The sequence below is a fragment of the Aythya ferina genome (assembly GCF_964211825.1).
Source record: "Aythya ferina genome assembly, chromosome: 5".
Taxonomy (NCBI): Eukaryota; Metazoa; Chordata; class Aves; order Anseriformes; family Anatidae; genus Aythya; species Aythya ferina.
Window position 1 is genome coordinate 49,386,442 of NC_140301.1, and position 24,052 is coordinate 49,410,493.

At 39.8% G+C, this 24,052-nt stretch overlaps 1 protein-coding gene across 2 annotated transcripts in view; it reads right to left on the reverse strand.

Annotated features, from left to right (window-relative positions):
- BTBD7 (BTB domain containing 7) overlaps positions 1-24,052 on the reverse strand; it is a 56,355-nt gene that overhangs the window by 21,803 nt on the left and 10,500 nt on the right. For both annotated transcript variants that reach the window (XM_084522256.1, XM_084522255.1), the window contains exons 2-3: positions 15,043-15,228; positions 8,180-9,259 (exon numbers count right to left, since the gene is read on the reverse strand). In XM_084522256.1, the coding sequence (XP_084378382.1) occupies positions 8,180-9,259; positions 15,043-15,124 (1,162 nt within the window). In that variant the 5' untranslated portion in view covers positions 15,125-15,228. The remainder of the gene's footprint in view (positions 1-8,179; positions 9,260-15,042; positions 15,229-24,052) is intronic.

A 24,052-nucleotide genomic window follows, 5' to 3' on the forward strand; every position in this document is an offset into this window, starting at 1 on the left:
AAAGTCATTAGCTTTATTTAACTCATTTTGTGGTGGAGATCTCTCCCCTTAAACTTATGCATGCCAGAGGAGTCAGGAAAACCAGAAGTAAAAAGAATTCATCTTGACAACAAAATGGCATCTAGAGGCCATTAAATGGTTTCTAAAGTTTGTCACATTAGAAGAGACCATGCTGGTAACTGGGACACACACTTTTGAATCTGCTGGCACACAGAAAATAGCTCAAAGGCATGAGTTACAGATAGTGTGGACTACAATATATCTGGAAGCTCCAGAGACACGTCATCCATGAGCATTCTTGCTGTTCTAACCATTTTTGATTGGAAGAAAAAAAAGGAGGAAGACATTTACTCAGTCTCCCTCCCATGTCTTACAAAGGATGCAAACGCATCCTGTACTTGTTAAAAGTTCGTTAGAAGGCAGCCCACACGCACAGGCTGGTCAAGCAGTCACAAAAGCAAACCTCCCTGTACACTGGAATTCATAGAATCATAGAATATCCTGAGTTGGAAGGGACCCTTAAGGATCATCAAGTCCAACTCTTTGACACCGCACAGGTCTACCCAAAAGTTCAGACCATGTGCCTAAGTTCACAGTCCAATCTCTTCTTAAATTCAGACAGGCCTCCCCCTTACACTCCACACCTCTCTTGCGTCTCAGTGGGACTTGTGTGGCCATGCAGTGCACCAGTCAGCTCACTTCTGTCAGATATGCTTCCACATCAGATCCCTGGCTGCACAAACCACGTGGGAGGCAGGGCAGCAGTACCACTTCTGGCAGCCAAAACAATCTGTGTCAGGTTCAAGTGACCTCATAGAACTCAAGACAATTCATAGCAATATGAATTTAGGTTATCCACAGCAGTAGGCAAAACATCACCTATGAAAACAGTAAGAGCGAGTAAGAAGAGTTAGATGGGCTATTAGTTTTTGTCTGTACTGTTATCTCATAAGCAGCAATACAACAACCCATACTTTCCCATAACTGCATTTGGCAAAGGGGATCTTCTCTTCAGCATCTATTTCTGTCATATTTTGGCTAACCCAATAATTACAAAACAAGATAATTTTAATAGCTTGACTTTGCCAGTTGATTAATTATTAGCTTCATCTCATTTAAATTTTTTTTTAAACCATTTGAAAAAAATAGAAAACAGCTAAAACTTCAAGCTGCTAGAAACCTCTAGCATTCCTTTAGGACAGAGAATATGGCACTGCAGGGAAGAAACATAAACTGATGCCAAGCCAGCAACTTGCAGGTGCATTTCCCCCACACACATACTTTAGGATTCTGAGGCAAACAAGTTTTAGTTACTTAAAGGTAAAAAAAAAAAAAAAACAAAACAAAAAACGACATGAGTGTTGTGCAGGAGAGAAAACAGGACCTAAGCAGCACTGAAGATCAAGGAGCCTATGGACCTTGGCAGTCAAACACTTCTGAAATCCATTGTGAAGTTCAGTACCTCTTTCGAGCTACTTTTAATCCCTCCATTGATTTTTCTCAACACAAAAGAATTAAGAACATTCATGTACTCTTATCCTTGATAAACTGAATTCAAAGCAACACCTGCTATGGACCTGGTAATGCATATGGTAGTATTTCCTAATTCAAATACTGAGCTAGCTTGACTTTATAGCACTTCAGACTGTTAAAACAAATACAAAACACAAACTGAAGGTTAGGACAGGCATTTTGTGTTATGCTAACCAACTTTCCACTGTGAAAACTCAATAAATTACATCGACTCCAACACAGCGTATCATCCAGCCATTTGATATACTAAATTATGGAGTAGATGAAAACCATGCAACTTGTGCAATTTAAAAATACTTGGATGTTGCTGTCAAACTGTAAGGCTGTTAAGCCTTCTAAGATTTTTGTAGTTATAAGTTTAGCCAGAAATTTAAGAATTTTTACATGTTTAAGGCATTCACATTTGTGGCAAGACACTTTTTAAAATTTTCTCTGCCAAATAAAGAAAACAAACTCACTCTCCTGCTCCTACCCTAAGCACAGGGCATGAATTTAGGAAGCCTGAAATCTGCTTTTGCATCTTTGGCTTCTTGCAGTCATCAGTTGGTAACAGCCCTCAACTGGGCTGCAACATTCCTTAAAAAGCATATTCAGCAGCAGGCAGCTTAGCTGATCCAGCTTACACAGAAAACAATCACATGTCAGAAACAAAAGGCTGGCAACTCAACCATAACAAAACAGAGGGAAGAACTTAACACAGGAACAATGAAGGGCTGAGGGAGGCTGAGCTGATGTTCCAAGGGACTACTGACCAGTGATGGCTCGTAGCATTACTAGCAGTACGCTTCCTAGAAAACAGGTGACAAAGCCTGAAAGCAGTGTCCAAATCTGTTTCTCTGCAAAAATTTGTTTGCATCATCACAATTGCACGTGCAATTGGGCATGTAATTGGCCAAGTCTGCGAAATTCTTTATCCTTACATACAGCCCTAACAGTACTGTACGAAAGATTTTCTGCTTTCTGAACTTTCCCCTTTCATCTCCTTAATGTAAAACATCAGTAATAATTCCAGGCTTGGGTACAAGTGAGTCATGTTAAGGAGATAAAAGGTCAGATTTATGGTAACATTTACTTCTTCATATTCCATTTATTTTGTAGTTATATGAGCTAGACTAGCTCCTTTGAGCACTTATACTACACTAATATAACTAACATACTTGCTCTAATCTTCCCACAATACATTTGTGTGTATTTAATGCAGCTACTGTGGGCTTCCTGGTGCTTCACGACTTCAGTACTGCTGAGATCAAGGGTACTTTTGATGTCAGATGATATCTGCCTCCAGATCAAAGGATGTGCTCCTGAATATGACTATTAAAATAAAGTTTCTTCTTATTCTTGTCAAATGTAAAGTCAACACCTAAAAATAAAAGGAAAGAAATGCATAGATAAAAGTCTCAAATTATTTTTCAACCTAGAAAGCTTTTTGGAGTCTTTTTTCTACCTCTTGATTCCCAGGCAAGACCACTACATAGGGTCCCCATAGGGTCCCAGCACCTGAGAACCTGCAACAAAGATGTGTTGTGCCACCACCTCAACGGGACTGCTTGTGGTAGTCACCACTAGGGCCACGATGCACGTATTCAACGCAGATAACTTACAACTAAGATACTCAGGTCAAACTTCCCTGAAAGAGCAGTGCATGTGGCAGCGTGGTAAAGCTGGAAAGGGGATTGTTCTAACCATGCACAGGGAATAGGATTAGGGAAGTGAACTGGTTTTAATAATGGTGCTATCGAGGAGGACGGGCTAAGTGATTTTACACCCAGTTTTGTGAGCCAGTGTGCTAAAACAATCACCAGTGGAGTTGTTGGAGAGCAGCAAGACGACAAAAGCAGGAACAGGAGTACAACAGGCAGAACACAGCCACATTCCCCTGAGGGCTCTGCTTGAGCATCGCAGAGAAGGCTCTAATCCACACAGCCTCTGCAAAAGCAGTTAAGAGCTTCACTTCCTCATAGTTACCAAATACTGCAGCATGCCTAATAACAGTTTCTGGGTTATTAGGTACAAATGGGTTTTGGTATGATGAGACCTATAGATGAAATGATTGCTGATTAGTTCATTTATTCATATTACTTCACTGAAAGACCCAATTCAATTTCTTTTGGAATATAAATGATTTACACTGATCATTAAGTCAAGCTGAAGCCAAGTAAATTCTAAGTGGGCTTGCTTTACTTGGAGAGTAAAGATTCTTAGCACGTACCCAAACCATCACTGACTTCATCACAGGGAAGCAATCTATTAAATACAGTTAGAAAAGGGAGCACGGCTGCGTTAGGAACAGGCCAATTTCCATAGAAAGAGTCAAAGCTGAATCATTGCTGAAACTGATGAAAAACGACATCTGGATACTTAGAAAGGACCCCAAAGACAAATCAGGCTAAAATCAGCTGGAAACAAAAAAAAAAAAAAAAAGATCAGAAGCTTTAAAATCCATCAATTTCACTCAACACTCAGCTACAAACATCCAGCCAGAATTGGGTAAAGTGAGCAAAATGAGTTGGAAAGAGGATCCAGACCTGCACATAATGAACCCAAAATATTTTGCAGGAAACCAGGGAGACAAGCTTTAGCATATTTGGAATTGGCCAGAATGAGCGAGCCAAATCAAGAACTTGAGCTGGGGTGTGTGTGTGGAAGCTGAGAGAAGAAACTTGAGACATCAGCTACCGCAAACGCCAGGCGATGAGATGGGACAGAGAACCTGGGTGAAACTGCTGCCCAGCGGAGGAGAAGAGCACTGTCAGAGGACCGAGCTAGGAGGTTTCACAAGAACTGCCAGCGCAGCGGGCTCCAACCACTACACACAGTGCTGCCTCTTCCAGCACCGCTCTGCACAACGCCTGCAAGTCAGATGTCCGAGTGACAGCTCCCAGCACAGAAGTGTGCGAGCAGTGACTCAGGGAACAGGAGGGACACCACTCACCTGGAGACTCAGCTCTCTCACGTGAAGTATTGCACCTGCTAGGGGAGGACAAGGTACTGTGGTACGTACTGAAGTAAGGTGCAATTGCTACTAAAGCACATATTTTAAGTGATCTGCTAGTCAAGTGCAGGCGTTTGGTTTTTTCCTGATCTAATAAGCTTCCTTTTAATTTTGATTATAGGATTAAACCACAGCAATTCTTTAGTGCCAGCACAGTATAGTTTGACCTAAGCACGAACTCAGCATGCTAATTCAGTATGAAACTGCTGGATACTGATTTCACTGGCATGTGCAGATTTTCTACAAACTGCTTACTGCTTTCTCCTGCATCTAGGTAGCACAGCATCCAGCCATAAAATCATAATTAAGTTATCAACTGGAATTTAAAAGTCTGAAGGGGTGGCTGGGGGGGGGGAGAACATCCAGAATTTGTTTGCTACTGTTGCATAATAGAGCAAATTTCAATCCTTCCCTGATTTTATTGCATTTCTCCCCTAAGGACAGCAGCCTCCTACCCCGACACTACCTCACCGTTACACAGCTCACCGTTTTCGTTGTCAGGCAAAGATTTACCAGACAAAGAAGAGACCTGATGGCCAGTGCATCCCTACACCTATTGTCAGTCACCATCCCCAAAAAGCCCACAGCTGGGGCCAGGCTCAGACGGTTCCAGCCACCACTGGGTGGTGCTGCTGCAGCTGCGGGAGCTTCTCCTTGCCCTCCCTCAGGGTGGGCAAAAACCCCCGCAATTAAGAACATTTAAGACCTCTTCCCACTGACTCATACAACATATTTTAAGGCAAGTACTGACCCACAGCACGTTACTGAAGAGCGCTGATTTACAACACACTGATCTGATTTTGAGAGAAGTTACGCTGCTCCTTCAGAGCACCTTCAAATTCCTCAGTTGTTCCAGTTTGGATTTCCAATCTGAGGGAAAGAATCACACCCTGTTCATTTATGAAACAGTGACTAATTATTCAGTGTCTTAGTGAGGGTTTCATTCACAGTTTAATTCCCTCATTAGCATTCCCTGCGCACGCTAAATCCTTTTAGCACTTGTATAAGTGCATGCACCAAAATAATCAGACACTGAGAAACTGTGCACTTGCAGCACCTTCCTCATTTCAACTAATTTTCCTTTCCTGCTTTCAGCTGATCTATGAATTATCCTGCTTTCAAGTAGTATGAGCTTGGATATATTGTATAGGAATGAATCCAACACTGCTTCAACCATAGTAAAACTTTATGCCTCTTCTGCATTCTGTTTAATGTTCAGTTTCAAGGTGTACTTAGAGGGGAACAACAACACAATCAAGTCCAAGGACACCTCATTCTCATTCTGTGAGATATCTCAGAAAAGAACTCTCCCCCGTTTCCTGGCAGTTTATTTCAGCAGAATTATTTCAGCTTCTAGCATCATCTGAAAATCAGTTTCCTAATAGCAGCTTCTAGGGAAGATTCAATAGTTACTGATTAGTTCCCCATATCTTTTGTTGAAGTTAGATGCAGCTCCTTGAAGGACCTATTGATGGTTTGAAGAAACTGGGTATGATCTCCTCATGTAGTGCTTATAGCTGCTCTTATCTGTCAGTCCTCAAGTCCTTAAGTTTCCTAATTCTAAGAAGGTCGGTTTGATAGTTTGTAATACAAAGATTTCAATCTTGATGAGTATAATTTGACAGCTAGAAGTTACAGATGTACAGATCTACTGTAGAAAGTTATTTTCTTTGAATTAAACTAGCTTAAGTAAATCACATCACTGATCTCAGGGAACTCCATTCTCAGTTTCTCACCTCAAAAGTAAAACTATCACCATCACATCACTACCACATCAGCAACTGCAGTATCTCATTATGTACGGCATAGCCACTGAACCCCAACAGGTAAAACAGCAAGCCAGGCTCAGGCCACCACAGGAGATATCAGTTCAGCCATCATGCTCTGCAATCTCAGCCTCCAACAACCCTGGCCAGCCCTCATGTGCAGGAAGAAAGCTATCCAGAGTTGCGTGATCTTCAAGAACAATGGACAGAAGTGAAACCTTTTAGGGCTGAAAACACTAACTGCCCCCAATTCAGTTCTGCTTATTAACACATAAATACTGAAGTCCTGCAGCACTTGCGCAATTAAACCTTTTGTGTTTATGTTCAAACAGCATGATTGTAAGCTTGGTGTGCCTGCTTTGACATAAGCCACAGAAATAATTTATTGCTAATATATAAGATTACTTCATAGTAACGCTAGCTATTTCCTTCTCTCAACAAGAATCCCTTGTATCCTCCACCCCATACCTCATTTAGGCCCAAAAAAGGGATTGTAAATGAAAGTAGATAAAGATCAGAAATAAAGACCTGTTACACATATTTGAAATAAACAGCATGCTTCAATAATGATGCTCATTGCGGCTAAAAGCCCTCATATGGCATTTCTTCTCTCCCTAGAAAACACAGATGCATTATCCCCAACTTACAGATAGGAAATAAATTCTTTTTCTTCAAGTACATTGCCAGCCACTGATAGAAAGACTCATTATGCATACGCACACTGTAAAAGAGAATGCAGACAAACTAATGGTTTTCAAAAAGAAAGCTGGCAATTCTAGACTTCATACCATGAATGCAGTAAAGGGCCTTATTTTCAGAAAGGAATACGCACTCTACAAAAGAGGAATAAAAACTGCAGTTGAAGTAGTTAGCACTTTTCAAAACCTCAGCTTGAACTGAGAAGACTTGAACATAGCAGCTTCTCAGTTCTTCACACAGACAGACATCCCGACTTACAGCTTCTGCTGACCAGGGTACAGGGCGAGCTGCCCTAGGAATAGTGTTTGAACAGTTCCGTGAGAACAGACACTGCTAGTTCTGCTCATTCAGATGCTCAAAGAAATCCAACTTTCACCACCCCCAGCAACAGCACCCTTTCCACACACAATACAGGTGGCTGATATGTAGGATTCCAGCACCAAAGTGACAAATTAACAGATGTGCATTCACACTCAGGTCAAAAAAAAAAAAAAAAAAAGATCCCACAGACTGCTCCTATTTATACTTCCTTATTTAAATGTAAGTGTACAATAGCTGTAGTCTTCTTCAATTAACATTTTGAAAAAAGATGCACTTGAAATATGAGTGAATAGAACTCCCAATTTTTTTGCAGAAGGCTATTTTAATCGGACTATGAGCACAGTGCAGAAACTCGAGCAAGTGTTCCTTACTCTTCCCCTTCTGAAAGCAGAAGGCATGCAAGCATAATACCCACGGCACACTCTGCTCCTACTGCAGAGGGAGGATGAGAATTACTGAAAGGCACCATGAAGAGAAAGCAACAGCTGGACAGGAGACAAAGCTTCACTGACAGTTTACTGGCTTCTCCACAGGTAAGACTGTGAAGAAAGTTGATTTCCTCAAATGGAACAAAGTGAAGAAACCTCTTCCCCTCCTTTCTTTTTAAGGAACTGTTTGGACTACTGCAGAAATGTGCATTTTTCTTTTCCTACTGACATTTAGCATTAATGTTTTCTTAAGCAAGTCTGACATTTAAGCTATTCACAATTAACTAGTCTTGTGGAAGGTGTCCCTGCCCATGGCAGGGGGGTTAGAACTACATGATCTTGAAGGCACTTTCCAACGCAAACAATTCTCATTCTCAAGATAAAAAAAATAAATGTTCAAATAAGGTCATTTATTCTGTAGAGAGGACAGGATTACATACCTTGTGCAAGCATGTTAAACTCCAAGAACAGTGCTATGTGGTAAAGCTCCATAGCTTCTTCAGCCCTAGTCATGTTCAGTTTTCCTGCTACAAGAGCCTGAACTTCACTTAAACTGCCCACTGAAGGGCTGGAGTGCAAAACTGAGAGGTCCACCACATCTGTATACATACAGTTCAAGATGACCTTAGCGTACTTTTTTGGTATGATAGATTCATCCAATATAATTCTAGTTGGAGTTCGTAGAGTTCGGTCTGTGATTTCTTCACCGGTTCGTATCCTCCTCTGCAGCAAGTGGCGAAAAAACGGAGATCGTGACGAAATAATAGCTTTGTGAGCTCTGAGCTCTTCATCTAGACAGTTCTGACTTCCACCAAAAGTTTCAACTAAATCAGAGTTGGATGAAAAGCTCAGAACCACATCATAATAGCACATATAATCAAACAGTGCACGCATGTCAACATCTAAGGAATTTGGTGTTCCAAATTCTTCACTAAGCTGCACGAGGATATCAACATTTTGGAACCTTGAATCCTCCATTCCAAACTCTCCCGTATAAAGGTAGTGTAACAAAGCAGAAAACATAGGCATATCAATGCCAGCTGTGTTGATGTCCATTATTATTTCTGCCCCATACTCTGGTGAGGAAGAAAGCAGCGTCTTAAAAAATGGACATCTTGCCGCTAGTATCGCACGATGCACAGGGAAACAAGTTTCTTGAAATATTAAGTCTACATCAGTACAATATTTGTACTGATAAAGTTCAGCCATGTCTTTTTGTAGCGTCCTGGCTTCTGGTCTTGCTAAATTAGCTTGTAGATAAAGTTCTTTTAAGGCTGACGTCCCTTCATATTCTTCTACTAATGCGTTAACATCTCTGACATCCCAGCCTGAGAGAAGTTCTCGCATCTGCTTGGCATGATCAGCAGATCGGCTAGATTTCCGACGCTTAATGAATTTCTTTTTGAGGGTGGCAAGGCCAGAGGTTTTCTTTTTCTTGTCTTGAGGTTTCTCATGGCCATGGTCAAGGCTATACAGCTTTGATTCACAGCCATAACCTTGATGAGAGTAGGATGATGTCCCTGAAGGCAAAACAAAAGGAAGAAAATTAAACACATTTATTCTTTAAGAGAAAGGTCTGCAATATTCAAACAGTCCATCAGTGTCTCTAAGTTAACTGTTTTTCCTTCTCCACACATTAGATAATTCAACAAGTTGAAAACCTGACTGAATCCTTTTCTGGCTATTAAGAACAAAAAGCCTTTTTCTTCATCTAATAAGCTTGTATTTATTATGAAGTCTATACTTTAATAATAAGTTATTGAATTATTAAAATTTATAGCTTCATTTTCTCAATTCTAAGAGCCAGGCAGTGCCAGTTGATATAGCTGTTGCACATGGCACACTTATCAAAGCAGGGAGAGAGAACTGTGGTCATAACATTACAGGCTTCATTGCACTAGCTCTAAGAGATGCAAAAACAGCCTTTTTAAAAAAAAACTTGTAGGAACTTAATGAAACAGTAGTCTCACAGTAGCTGTGAGCTCCCCTCATCTTCCAAAGTAATTTTCAAATTCTGTTCTTGTAGCACTAAGTGTTGTTTCAACAAGAAAAGCATATTCTACATCAGACACCTAACAGAGTCACAAGGAAAAAGGGTGAAAAAACAAAAATAAAAATACAGTACCAAAACCGTCAAGAAAATTAAAGACAATGAATCTAATTTCAATGCAAATTTCAACAAGAAAATAGAAATCTTGCTTGTGATAATTAAGTAATGCTGAAAATCAAACACAAAATGGGATCCGTTCCACAAAGCAGATGCCAATTTGTATGTACACCCCATTAAAAACAATACGGAATATGCAAACTTTACTATATTAAAGATTCCCTTTGAAAGTAGCATTATGCAACTAAAGAATGCATGTTATTTTTCAAAGATCATTTACATGTAAATTACATTGTGATTTGAGCCTGCCATGAAATATAGATTTTCCCCCAACGTTATTTGCATTGCATTCCTGACCTGTTCTCCTAAATGAGTATTTGCTGATGGCCATTTTGATGTTAGCTACATATACAATAACACAGATAGTAAGAAAAGAAATTAGGATTCACATTTTTAGAAGCAATGGAAAATTGAATTAAAGTTTTAATAAAAAAATAAAGCTATAGTTTAAACAGAACTATGACTCACTGGGTAAAGGGCTATTTTCTAACTTAATTTACAGAGTTTTCATTCTGAGACAGATGGTGGAAAATGCAGACTTGACAGGAAAAAAAGTACACCAAACCAACCTCTTCCAGACAATATATGAAAATAAGATGCTTCCAAATGGCATAAAGATTGATAACAATAACAGGCTTTGTTAACCTGAAATATATTTGTAAATACTTAGATTGGGAACATTTCATAATTTTCTATTACTACACTTGTGTAACTTCACTACCTGTTGTGGATTTTTAGGTTCAAAGCACGTCGAACCACCACACAGTTTGTGTGGCCTTCTGTAACTTGTTTCAGTCACCTGTCTGTCTCTGTTCGATTTGTTCCAGGCAGATTTGATGTGATGCTATTTTGACGTTATGGGCCAGTCTGTCCAAGTACAGTTTTAGTTACCACATTATTTCAGATAGGTATTTTTTGAAGTTTGAAAAAGACAGGAGCAATTCAAAGTTGTATCTGAGAACATGGCAAATCTAGCAATTTAATATAACCATAAATTGTTTCGTTATTTAAGCCTCACTAACTTTAAGTAACCCTATACACTGGCTTTTATGCCAAGCTAATAAAAACTTCCCAAATCATGCAGTGTAATGGTTTTATAATTCACCTACTAGTGAAAGTTTTGTGAAGGAACTTTACTTTCTTTGAGGAAAGACTATTTTAGCCATGCTACATTAAATTTTGCTCAATCAGGCAACATATTGTAAGTTATATTGAAATTTCACGACATTAAAGTCAATTTAAATGAAAATACTAGTAACTCACAACTACTTCAAAGAGATCACGCTGTAAAATCTGCCATATTCCTTCTACATGATATAATAGATATTACAACAGAAAAGTGGAGATTTAGCCTCCTGCTGATAGAGATGAGCCTACAATTTCACTATACTTTCAAAAAGAGTATAGATTACATTTCACAATAAAAGTAACTGCACTTTGGACATTCTGTAACGATGCTGCTCTGAGGGAACAAGCCAGCTCATTATTATTTCAAGTATCTTGGATTCTAATGGCAAATTTGAGTACATTCAATATTCCCTTATATTCTGCTAAACAAAAACTAGGACACCAGAAGTCTCAATTTCTCTCTTCCCTGAAGGCTGCCATCAGGTATTACTTGCACATGAATCACCACAAGACACTAAAATACCATTCAAACCTATGCACATCCTGCGCTACACAGAGGATTTAATTTCAGAAGCACTGCTAACAGCACTAGTAAGTCTTACAATTAGATAAAGCACCGCTATTAATAGAGCTGTGGCAACTGCTTTTCTCCAGACGCAGAAGAAGAGGTGCACTAGCACAGCCTCTCTGGATTCCCAATAGCTGGTGGCTCAGCATCCCTGAAAGTTTTGACAAGCCTCTTTTGGGTCCACCTATATTCCTTCAGCAGGCAGAGGCATTAGAAGTCAGAAATAAGAATTTACTCCCGTCTTCTACAATAAAAGGTGGAAGTCTAGTACTGCTGAAAGGGACCTGGGGGTGCTCACTGACAGCCAGCATGAACATGAGCCAGCAGTGTGCTCAGGTGGCCAAGAAGGCCAGCAGCATTCTGCTTGTATCAGGAATAGCGTTGCCAGCAGGACCAGGGAAATGATCGTCCCCCTGTACTCAGCTCTGGTGAGGTCACACCTCGAGTGCTGCATTCAGTTTTGGGTCCCTTACTACAAGAAGGACATCAAGGGGCTGGAGTGTTCAGAGCAAGGCTACGAAGCTGGTGAAGGGTCTGGGACACAAGTGCTACTTGTATGAGGAGTGGCTGTGGGAGCTGGGTTTGTTTAATCTGGAGAAGAGAAGGCTCAGGGGAGACCTTACCGCTCTCTGCAACTAACTTAAGTGAGGTTGTAGCAAGGTGGGGAGTCAGTCTCTTCTCCCAAGCACCAAGAAATAGAACAAGAGGAAATGGCCTCAAGTTGCACCAGGGGAGGTTCAGGTTGGATATTAGGAGACATTTCTTCACTGAGAGGGTTGTGAGGCGTTGGAACAGGCTGCCCAGAGAAGTGGCTGAGTCACCACCCCTGGAGGTATTCAGAAGACGAGGTGCTTGGGGAGAGGGTTTAGTGGTAGACTTGGCAGTGCTAGGTTAGTGGCTGACTTGATGATCTTGGAGGTCTTCTCCAACCTAAATGATTCTATGATTAAACGTTGTTAAAAAGCAATAGCTACTTCATGCCCCTAGACCATGTCTAGGTTTGAACAGATAAATATTTATAACAAACAGATGACTGCCAAGAGAAACTACCAGGGCACTTGACAATGAATAATGGGATTTGTCAAGTCCTCTGCATGCCTACACATGTTAAAAACTAATTATAGAGCTGTATTTAAAAAACAAACATCTTGAACAGATGTACCACCCTAGAAAATGGTGTGAAATCCTCCTTCTGAATGCTGTAGACAAAACAGCAAGAGAATGACTAGTTAAGCCTTGGCTAAAACAAGTATTTTTACAGTGAGCACTTCATTTTTATTGATTTAGCTCCTCTTTGAAATCTGCAAGCAAATTTAGCATTGATTTCACTAACACGGGAAGTCACACTATGAAAATGCTGTGCTCTGTTAGATCAATTCTCTGCTTTCAGTGTTCATCCTACACTTAAACTGTAGCATGGTGCAACTTTAATGGCAAAGCAGCATGTCTAAACAAACCCACAGGTCTGAATCCAATTTCCAGAAAGAAGGCAATTAATACGCATCATGCTCTTACACCACCAGTCTTCATGCTGCCCAAAAGCATAACTGCAAATATGTACACCTCATGTCTTCTACACAATGGAACTGTAAAAGTTCATGTATAACAAAAACATGATTACTCTGACAAGTGATTAAAATCTCATCTTTCAATTTTAGGACTTCTATTTTCTACTGAGACAGCTACAAAAGCCATCCATCCAACCAGAGTCAAGAAACAGCCAACCAACACAAGGCAGAAAGGAGGAATATATGCCAGTGTCACAGGTAGCACAGTTACACTACTCGTGTACATGCCAACATAATATCAGAAGATTTCAGTCTTTTTATTTTTTTTTAAATATAAGAACACTCATTTTCTTTGCTCAAGATGATACAATGACATGCTTATAGACCTTCCTCAAAAAAAGCCTCAACTCCAATTTTCAGTAGATAATGGGGATCCAAAAGTTCACAGCTCACTAAATAACAGGTTTTTATTTGGGTTTTAATATCAAAGAGCATCATGAAAACCTTCCACACACAAAGGACAAAGTTCCCAGGGAATCTGATGAAGCCTTCGGAACCTTCTCTGCCTCTTATGAGCTCTCCAAGTGCTGTTTGGGCACGCAGATCTGCTAGGATTTCTCTTCATTCAATATAAAGGCCAATTAAAAACCCACCAAGATGTGCACCGAAAAAGTTTTAGCAGTGATTTTAGGAAGTACATAGATATAAATTAAGATATCTTTTACTACTCTTAATGTATTTTCAGTGTATCATAACTAAGCCTTTAGGAGGACTTTACAGCATGGGTATAAAAGACGTTAGTACTAAAGTTATCTTGACTTGCTACTAGCATACCCAATTTTAATCCAGAGAAGAAACTTTCACATATAAGAACTTGTGTGCTGTCCTCTCCTCAGATCTCCATAAGTTAGGAATGTCACAAAAGCTGAGATAAAGAATAATTATAAAGCAAGCCTATTTTTCCTCTAAGAATTCCACTGCGCTTTCAGTGGTGATTAAAAATAGAAGTAACACTGCATATCATTAGCTACTTATTCACTGTTGCAAGCCAAGGCATAAAGAAGAAATGTGTTTATAAAGTATTTATGTTATTTACTGCTAAGATCATTCTTCAGGCTGTCAGGGTGTTGTTTTTTCTAAACTAGATTATCTTCTGAAGTAGTGTCTTCTTTTAGATTCATCACATAATTATTATTTATAGTGTGACAGTACTTAGATCTCCACTGAGGTCTTTTTCTGCTAGACTGAAAAGAATGTAAAGTTGCTACCTGCCCCAGTTATGGCTGGGATGAGAAGGTAGTTTAAGAGCACATCTACTCAAGTTTCTACTTAAACGAGGTACTTTATTGTCCTAACAGTATTCTAAACCAGAAGTAACTCCCCTCTCCTCACCCCAATTTGCAGAAACAGGAAAACGGCATAAGGAGAAGTTATCTTCCAGACTGCTTGTTACTTGAACAGGTTTATTAGTAGAGATAACCTTTCTGGCAATGAGGAAGTAATTCACTCTCCTACAGACACAGTGCCAATACTACAAGGAGTACTGATGATCAGGAGTGTTCTGCGCTCTAACACTGTTTCACTGAAAACCCGAGGAAGATTGCAAAATGGTAAATACTATTTTCAGATAGCAGCTGCTCCTCAAACAGTGAGAGCTAGTGTATATGGCTGAATTATCAAAAAACACTTTTTATTTTCATAAATAACCTGGCATCTGTTTACTAGCAACTGGCAGATCAACTCATTGCATATGTATGCCAAGCAGATATTGGACAGTACCAAATTTTATGCACTATTGAGCTTGAACAGACTCAAACTGATGACCTAGAAAATAGAAACTAGGCATAATATTACTGCAAAGAATTCAAATCCAGCGTATATACAATCCAGCGAGCCATCTACATAAGCAACAAGATAACCGAAGAGACTTACCTATGAACGTCTGTTGTGCCTGTGAATTTCCCCCTACCCTTGGGGAACATGAGTGAGGGTAGTTAGATGCATTAGCACCCATTTTCTTCAGTCACTCAGGCATTCCGCCTGCTGGCTCTTCAATGTATAATCCCATAATCCTTTATAAATCTTCAATCCCAGACCCAGCATTCTGTTCCTCCATTTCTGGAAAGCAAGAACACCAGTAAGTTACTTTAACATTTGTTTTTCATATGTATTACATGATTTAGAACAAACTCAATCTCCAGCACGCGGTGCTTCTAGAACATGTTTGAGGTCTTCTTTTTAAAAGGCAACTTTCTGCTTGAAGGATTAAACCAAGATCAAAAAACATTGTTCCTGAAATCTGTAACGTCCAAGGCATGCACAATTCAGTATGATAAACTGCAACAAGGAACAGGATGGTTAGCAAGCTCAGAAGTCTTCAAGCAGGGATGGTCTAGACTAGGCTAGATCTGCTCCTTTAGGTATGCCAAGAAAGACTTTACATGCACACTGATGCATTCACACATTGTTATAAACATCCCTAATTCAATTACAATGACTGGGAAAGCAGAATAAGCCAATTTGTGGAAGGTTGTACCATCATAACTGCTTTCAGCTGCATTCTGATTTCACACCAGCTGTGTACTGCTCATTCAGTTCTACTTTTCAAGTTGAGGCTAGTGCTTAGAAGTAGGTCTTTAATAGTCAAAATAAGGCATATATTCATTACCTAAATGAACATTTATAACAAACCCAAAATTTAATCTACTCTTTATTAGGCATTTGAAAACATTTTAGAAGTCAGTTCTGAAGAAACCTGATCAAGGACCTTCATCATACATACATCCATACAAACAAGCATTTTCTAATTTATTTTTATTTTAACAGTGTTAAAATATTAATCCTGCATAGTGTGCATAGTGAGAGTTAACACAGTAAAAGCTCCTTTTTAGTCAACTGAGCATGTGCACCCCCATCAAGAACACAAACAGATGGACAGGTCAGAAAGAACATCACAAAAGTAAAGTCTATCCTCAGAATTTTTTAGACTCAATTCGGTTCAGATTTAATATTGTGAACATGTAACTAAATTCCACCAGGCTGGTCCAGGTGTAATTACACTTACTGTATTCTACCAACCTTATCCCCTTTCTCAGGGCAACTCTGGCATGCCAGATCGAACAACTGAGTACCACACAAGAGTATGTGTTTCAAGGAAGTTGCAGCACCTGGTCTCTTTTCCCTGCTTTAATAATCTGTATTTCTGGCATGAGTTTAGAAGTGTGAGTTATCATGATGCTGCAGAGGCGAGATATGATCCTAGCTAGACACACACACACCTGGCTTCTTAGTCACAAACTCAGCATGCAAAACGGATCCATCTCGGGGAGCAGAAAGTGAGAGGCTGCAGATTACTGTAGGCATAGGGATGGGGGGGGGGGGGGACACACACACAAAAACAAAAAACAAGTGTCGCAACATACAAGGGCTGCTTACACGAGGAAGAAGAGCAGAGCCAGGTTTGGAAACCTGGCTTAGAGATGTAGCAACGTGAAGAGGTGAGACACTGGCACGGCACTGAAGCATTACGAAGAGGGTGTGTGCTTTTCAGCTGTCTGATGCCACAGAACAAGGTCCCTCAAAGCAGGCCATCTGGTATTTCTGTGCCCATTGGGTGCTTGCAGAAAGGAACCACAACACCTCGCAGTAGACATTTCATACGGGCAGAATCCCTACCATGAAGGGCTTACAGCCCAGGTCTGCCTCACAAAACTGCAGGCTGTTATACCTAGCCAACTTCTGCAAAGGCAGAAGACCACCACAACAACACAGCAGCTTTACTGGCATTGCGTATGCCAAGTGCAGCCCGTCTGCAGGCACAAGGACACAGAAAGGGGGAGCTGCCGTGCCTGCCCTCTCCAGCTAGGTGCCAGTCTCCTTGAGTGCTTGTAAGCTGGTGCTTTTCTCAACCTTGTCTCTATGCAGATTCACCACAGGTCAGGAAATGGAAAAATAAAAAAATTTTGCTTGCGTGGTGAGATAAGCCTGCTCAGTATGAAACACGAACCAGAGTGTGCACAGAACGGGCAGCATCACACCTGCTAACGCCAGCAAATCTCCGCAAACACAAGCTGTTGGATTAGTTCAGTCTTATGCAATGTTCTCCCCCCCCACCACCCATACATAAAAATAAGCTAGTTATTCTAGGATAACCATACCCATATAGATGCAGACCTCTTCTTCATACAAGAAAATCTCCACGGACTTAAGGAAAACCACAGTAAAAAAAACTTTCATCAGAAGTGACGCTTCTATTGATCTGTGTACCTACAGGCTGTGGTGCATAGATTTTACATCCTTTTCTATACGGAATTAGTTGCATTTAGTACAAGCAATAAGAATCGGAATTCAAACTGAAAGGCAACTGTATCACAAATAATAGCCAGCATCCTGGGTAGATATCCCAACAACTTCCCTTTTCTCTGGGAAAATTGGACTTAGTTCATTTGGACTGAGTCCTGGAAAAACGTCATTGCTATTCTACTTTCTGCTTCTGTGTTCAGTTGCAATGCGTTAACTCATCCATTAGATGCCAACTAATACTTCACAATTCTTCCTGGCATGGGAAAAAGAGTAGCCTGAGACTCAGGTTTGAAGTTAATACCTCACATCTTCTTCTGTTTGGCAAGAACTGTGCCCCAGAAGATGGGTAAGGAACATGATCAAGGAGTCTATGCAATAATCCAATGCATTAGATATTCACTGTCTGAATTTACAAAACACAAAAGATTGTGAAAATTTTAAAAAGCTCATGAAATGTCTGATATATAATTTAATTAAAAGGCACAAAAGCATTGTTACACATTAAACCCAAGTGAATACCGTGCAGAATGAATTCACTCACTAAACATAAAATACGTAACAAGTAATTTTGCAAAACATAGGCCAATGTAAAAAAAAAAAAAAAAAAAGTGTCATTAAAGCTATATATATATATATATATAAATAAATGTATATAAACTATATGCCATTTCAGTGAAGTTCAATGCATTTAAGCAGAACAGGCTCTATGGTCAGCCACTCTGTCCATTCACGTATGTCACAATTTGTGTGTCCTTTCTAATTTAACCATGCACCGAGTGGTCAAGTGGATGGTAACAGACATTCTGAGGGTATTTTGCATCTCAAATTCAAACATTCCAGTTAGTTACAGGGTACATTGTGCCCCATGGCTCAAACCTGATCATAGTTGATACCACTACTCTCCTTAATGTTGTGTATCACTTGAAAATGTAGTCTTTGAACTTGTATTACATTTCTAGATGTTACAAGGTAACACTGTATAACCCACAACCCAAACAACTTAAGCCGGCAACAATGAGGACTGTCCTGGAGGAAGCCCTGCCTTCTGGCCTTCATCCTCAAATCCACTTTCTCTCCCTTATTTGTTCTGGCTCAGATATTCAGTGAGCAAGAAAACTGATCCATGCATTAAAAGCAACCTTGACAAAAAGTTCTGTTTTTAAACAGTCTCAGTTACCAGTTGGCTCCTTATGGCATCACACAAGCACCTGCACCAGGACAGGTAGAAAAAGAAAGAGCTTCAGGGAACTCAGTGACTAGAGCCAGGGCTGCACCTTTTCTGCCAGCAAGGCATACTTCTTGTACCACTTGTGCGTACAGGAGAGTTTCTTTCCCTCCCCCGGCACGCACTTCAGCCTCCACACTAAACCCGGCCTACCTGCATAGAAATCACTCTCGCATGTACCTGCTGAGCCCCGTGTGAACATACAGATTGCATGCTGAGCTATGTGCCAAATCAAGAATGCTTCTTCCCCATAGTTAAAGAGCACTGCAGAAGAAAATTAATGAAAAACAAAGACACAATGCCAAATAATTAGATACTTAGCTGCCAAAGGAAAGATTTCATCTTTCCTTGCAGATGTTATCTTGAATACCAAAAGCTTCCTATTTCAGCTTAACCAAACAATTAAATCTAATTTTAGTCTCAGAATACAGTCCTGATTTATTTTTTAAGAACTACTTTCGTGTGAACTTCTTGCGTGGTCCAGTTCACATCCATGTGAACGCACACATTACCAAGGCTAAACTCAAGATCTGCTGACCTACTGAAACAGGATCTCTTGTTGAGAACAGTGACACACAAACAGATGTGCATTGTTTTTCTGTATACGTGTACACAGAAAAAAGTTAAACTATGTTGAAGTTCTCGTTCAAAAAAAAAACAAAACAAAAAAAACACAGCCTGCAATGCAGTAAATAGTAGATGAACTGTGTTATATGAAGCCAGAAAGCTTTAGGAGCCAGAATTACTTCAAATGCTACTGAAAACACAGATGTGACTTCCAGATTAAACCGATACTTAGAGAAAAACAAAAAAAAACCAAACAACACACACACACACAAACAAACAAACCATAAATCTAATTAAGTCTTAGTACCTGAATTAAGTTCTTCACTCTTCACAAAACTTGCAAACTGAACTTAAGATTTTAAGAACCTAAAAGGATTTGCATCTGAGGTACCTGGGCTGACAGCCAAAAATTCCTGGATTGGGAATTTTGGTTTAACAAAAATCTACGTACAAAATGGACTTTGGCTAACAGTGACACGTTGCTTATAGTTATCACTCAATACAAAGCTTTCATAAATGTTTCTGTATATTAATTAGATCCCATTGGACTAAAGGGCAAGGTGGGGAGCATTACAACACATTCTACACCCAAAATATCCTCCCACACCACCAAAAAAAACCTTAAAGACCTTTTTGTATTTCTTCTGCAGTTGTTGCCACAGGATTGTGAAACAGCGTAATACTAGGGAAAAAATTAAGAAATCGTATCAAGCATACGTACATACTTGTACCATCATTATTTTTCAGGTTTTATACTGTGCTTCACACATTTGAGATTTACTGTCAGTAATGGACAATACAAACATACCTTATTCATATTTATTTACATCTTCATTTAGCCAAAGACTGCTTTGCTCTTTTGCCCCAACAGTTCCCTTCTAGCAGCAAGGAAGCAGAAAGGACATTAGAGGAGATGACAACATCCAGCAGCAAACAGGTTTGTTTTTGCACAAAATGCAACTAACCAACCCAAGCACACACCAACTAAAATGGCAAATCCCATTAAGAACGAACTTCAATTAAATTTTAGCAATAATAAACTTTTAGTTACTTATTTAATGTTATAAAAATAAGCAGAAACACCTGTGGGGACAGTGGCAAGGGCCTGCGTTCACCAGCGTGCCTGAACCTGCCTCCAGACGCAGCACAGCAGGCTGGCAATGGGCACTGAGCACCGAGTCACGCTCAGGAGCACCACGACAACCCCATATCCAGCAGCACGGTTCTACTGCTCCCATCCACCTGGGGAGGCTCCAAACACAGCCTTGGCCACAACGGTTATTACATTGCATCACTACTGGAATTACCAGCCAGCAACTGGGACCAGCACTTCAGCATGAAGAAGAAGTTGCTTGTTTCTGTTTGGAGTTGTAGCTAATACATCTGGAAGTTTCTAGTTTGGATTAGGACTGTACAAAAGTGAGGAATTAATAATGTTCTACATGATTTCAATCTAAAAAAAAAAAAAAGCTTATTTCATTATTTACTGCATGGGAAAAAAAAAAAAAAAAAAAAAACACAACAAAACACAACTATAAGCAAAACACCAGACCTTAAGCCCTGTCAGCAGTTCCAAGCACAAAAGGGCAAGATACAACGAGACCATGAAAGTGACTGCATTGGTTGGTTCTTTGCTTCAGATCACGTGTTCCAGCTACCACAAAGAACCCTTTTCTGAAGTTAAGCGTGAATTTCAAAACATTCTCTTTTTCATAAAGTACTATACTTGCCCATTAAAAAAGATATTTTAAAGTGAAGGAGGCAAAAAACCCACAGTAATCCTGGCCTTTTATTTCTAGGCCTATTGAGACCCACAGGGCTCAGCATTGGAAAAAATAATATAACCTGTACTACTTTTCAACACATCCTCTGGGGAATCAAAGTGAAAGTTAAAAGAACTATATTCAAATCAGGTATGGAGGCATGTAGCCTTGAACATATGCATACCTTAGAAAAAAATGAAAACACTGAGAAGTATTCAGGCAGTTGAAAAGATAGAAAGTACAGAAAACGCCATCTCTTCAGTACTGTCTTGCAAACAATGTTCAAAGTAGGCTTGTTATGATCAGCAAAGCAATTCAGAGCAGTGTGAACGTGTCACATCCCAGAAGCAACTAAGTAATGTCACCTGTGGGTAGTGACTGGCTGAACCACTAACCGTGATGAAGAGGTGCCGGACTTAAACATCTTTATATTCCCCTAAATATACCTATCTTTATATACCACTTAGAGATAAAATGCAGTAATTGAATTACAACAGTACAATGCCACAAGGAACAAGAAATTCCTCCCAAGCAACTTAAATATTTTTATGTACTGAAATATGAACCTTGATCTCTACGTATCACTGATCCTTCCAGCTGGGTGCAAGCACCTACTAGTTTACCACAAGTCTGATTGATGATACTCACATGACAGACGTAACTAATGCTCCCAAAGTTTAATTCAAAAGACCACTTTTAGCAAAATCAGCAAGAAGTTGCTTACTGCCTCTTGATATGAAGTAACTGTTTGTATTCTTCAATGATTTTCCACTTTTAGAAGTTCACTTGAAATGAACATGAATGTGATTCAGACACAAAGCATCATTAGAACTACCTTGCAAGAATATCAGAGAAATCCTATCCACTAAATCTTTATCAATATCACTGAACAGAATAATTAGGTATGAACATGCCTATTTACAGGGAAAAAATGAGAGTAACTCATTTTAGCCCATCTAGAATAACTGCATGTTACATTGACATAATATTGCATTTTATTTTGAGGAGTGCAAACGTTTTTCAGAAGATTTATTCTAAGGAAATAGAAACGTTTGCTTTTTGTTGTTTTTGTTTTAAAAGAAAAGGAAGTCCTGTTTGGTGTAATAAACATGTTGTGAACACATTCAGTAGTTTAAGACAGAAAGAGGAACCTCCAAATTACTTGCAAAGTATCTCAAAGAATGGATCAGACATTTTAAATAAAAAAAATATATAGCAAGCTTTAATTGTATTGAAGTTCTGGACAAGATTCAGTTACCTTGCCAGGCAGCAACTTAACTTTCAGCTAAATCCAGCTTCAGAGACTGGGACTGAACCTGCCTTGGAAGACCGCTTCCCACTCCCTGTGGGCCTGCCTGTCCTGTAGTGCAGCAGTACACATGAAAGGTGCCCTCAGTCATGCGCTCAGGCAGCGTCTTTTCTTCCTCTAAAGAAAGAGTAGCAGTGGAGCAAAAGTAAGAACCTTTATGCAGTGCATTTCAAAGTCTTTTTATTCAAGTAGCCTGTCTGTCAACAGGGTTGGTATTTTTGTGAGGAATGGAAGCCTGTGTGGTTTCCACAATTCACATGGTTCTATTCTATGTTTTGAGACATCCCCGTAAAGATCCTTGTTTCATCCAGAGAGGGAACTCCTCCTCTTGCTCGAGCTGTGACCCAGCTACAACACAAGATGCTGTTTTAAATTAGCAAGTCTACTAAGACAGGGAAATCTTGGCTCAAACCCCAACCATATGGAAGATTTGTCTCTGGATTTTAGCACCGCTGCTTTCTCACATCAGGTACCATCTCAGTGGGATATACCCTACGGTCTCCTCATTCCAGAGATGTTTTCCCTTTTCTCCAGGCCCAATTATTTCACAGAGAGCCATTTACTCTGAATTAGGATCTCAGAGCTTCCTGTACACAATAGTGCTTTTAAATCCAGCACAGAGTTTACATTCACTACATTTCCTCTAAGAACATACTTCCTCTGAGAGTACATTAAAAGTTAGTAGTAAGGCAATCTGAAATACCATGCTCTGCACCTACCTGCTTTGATATAACAAGAAGCATCATCCATCATCTCTTAAAATTTGTCATTTTCATTTCACCTTCAAGAACAGCATCATTTTGATGCTCAGCTTCCTTATTAACTACCACAGTCTTAACAGGAAAGGTAGAAGTCTGGTGATGACACTACTTGGGGTTTTTCCAAACACTAACCCCAGCATCACAGTGTTGAAGCACACTAAAAATCTTGGACCACATACTGATTGGCCTTCCTACATGGATGTACTCTGTTCACTGATCTCTACAGTCTCCGGCTGCAATTGACACATCATCCTGCCAGTCAGCCACTGCATCAGGAACAACTTCATCTTGCGGTATTTCTGTTGCTCATAGCCATTACCAACATCATTCCTCATTACCTCAGTGTCTCTGCATAATCCTCCTCCTTTCTGCACATGGCCCTATGAGATGCTTGGTGACAGGACAACATGGAACTCAATTACTTCCACTGAAAACCTCCTCCTGTGGCCAGAAAAGCCATTACCAGTATTGCCATATATTCAAAACATTTTTCTCTACATCCTTCTTAATACACCACCATTCATTCAGTTCTGAAAAGCATCCTCCCCGTGCATCCTTTTCTCCTCACACAACAACATACTTGACCTGTGCAGCCTCTGCTCTTTGATACAAGAAAAGTTTGAAGTACCACTTGCTAGCATAATCTTATGCCTTCAGGGCAAATGGATCTACCTATTTACAATACAAAAGCTGGAACACAGAAAAAAAACGGTAAAGAACTCAAAAGGTAATCTAGTCCAGTCCACTTCATGAGACACAGCAGGTATTTTATATAAAAAAAATCCTTTCCTGAACAAGTGAAAACAACAAAAATTGAAAAAAAAAAAAAATCAAATCAAACTGACATTGAAGCTACAGTTTACAATGAATTTCTACAATAATAGTCACAACCTACGATGAGTCTTAGATGCAACCAAAATAGTTCCAATCTTGATTCAAAACATACAATTTGGTATATGTAAAAAACCAAAAAGCTGTCTCACTGGCACTGTGGTTCCACATGTTTCCTCATTGG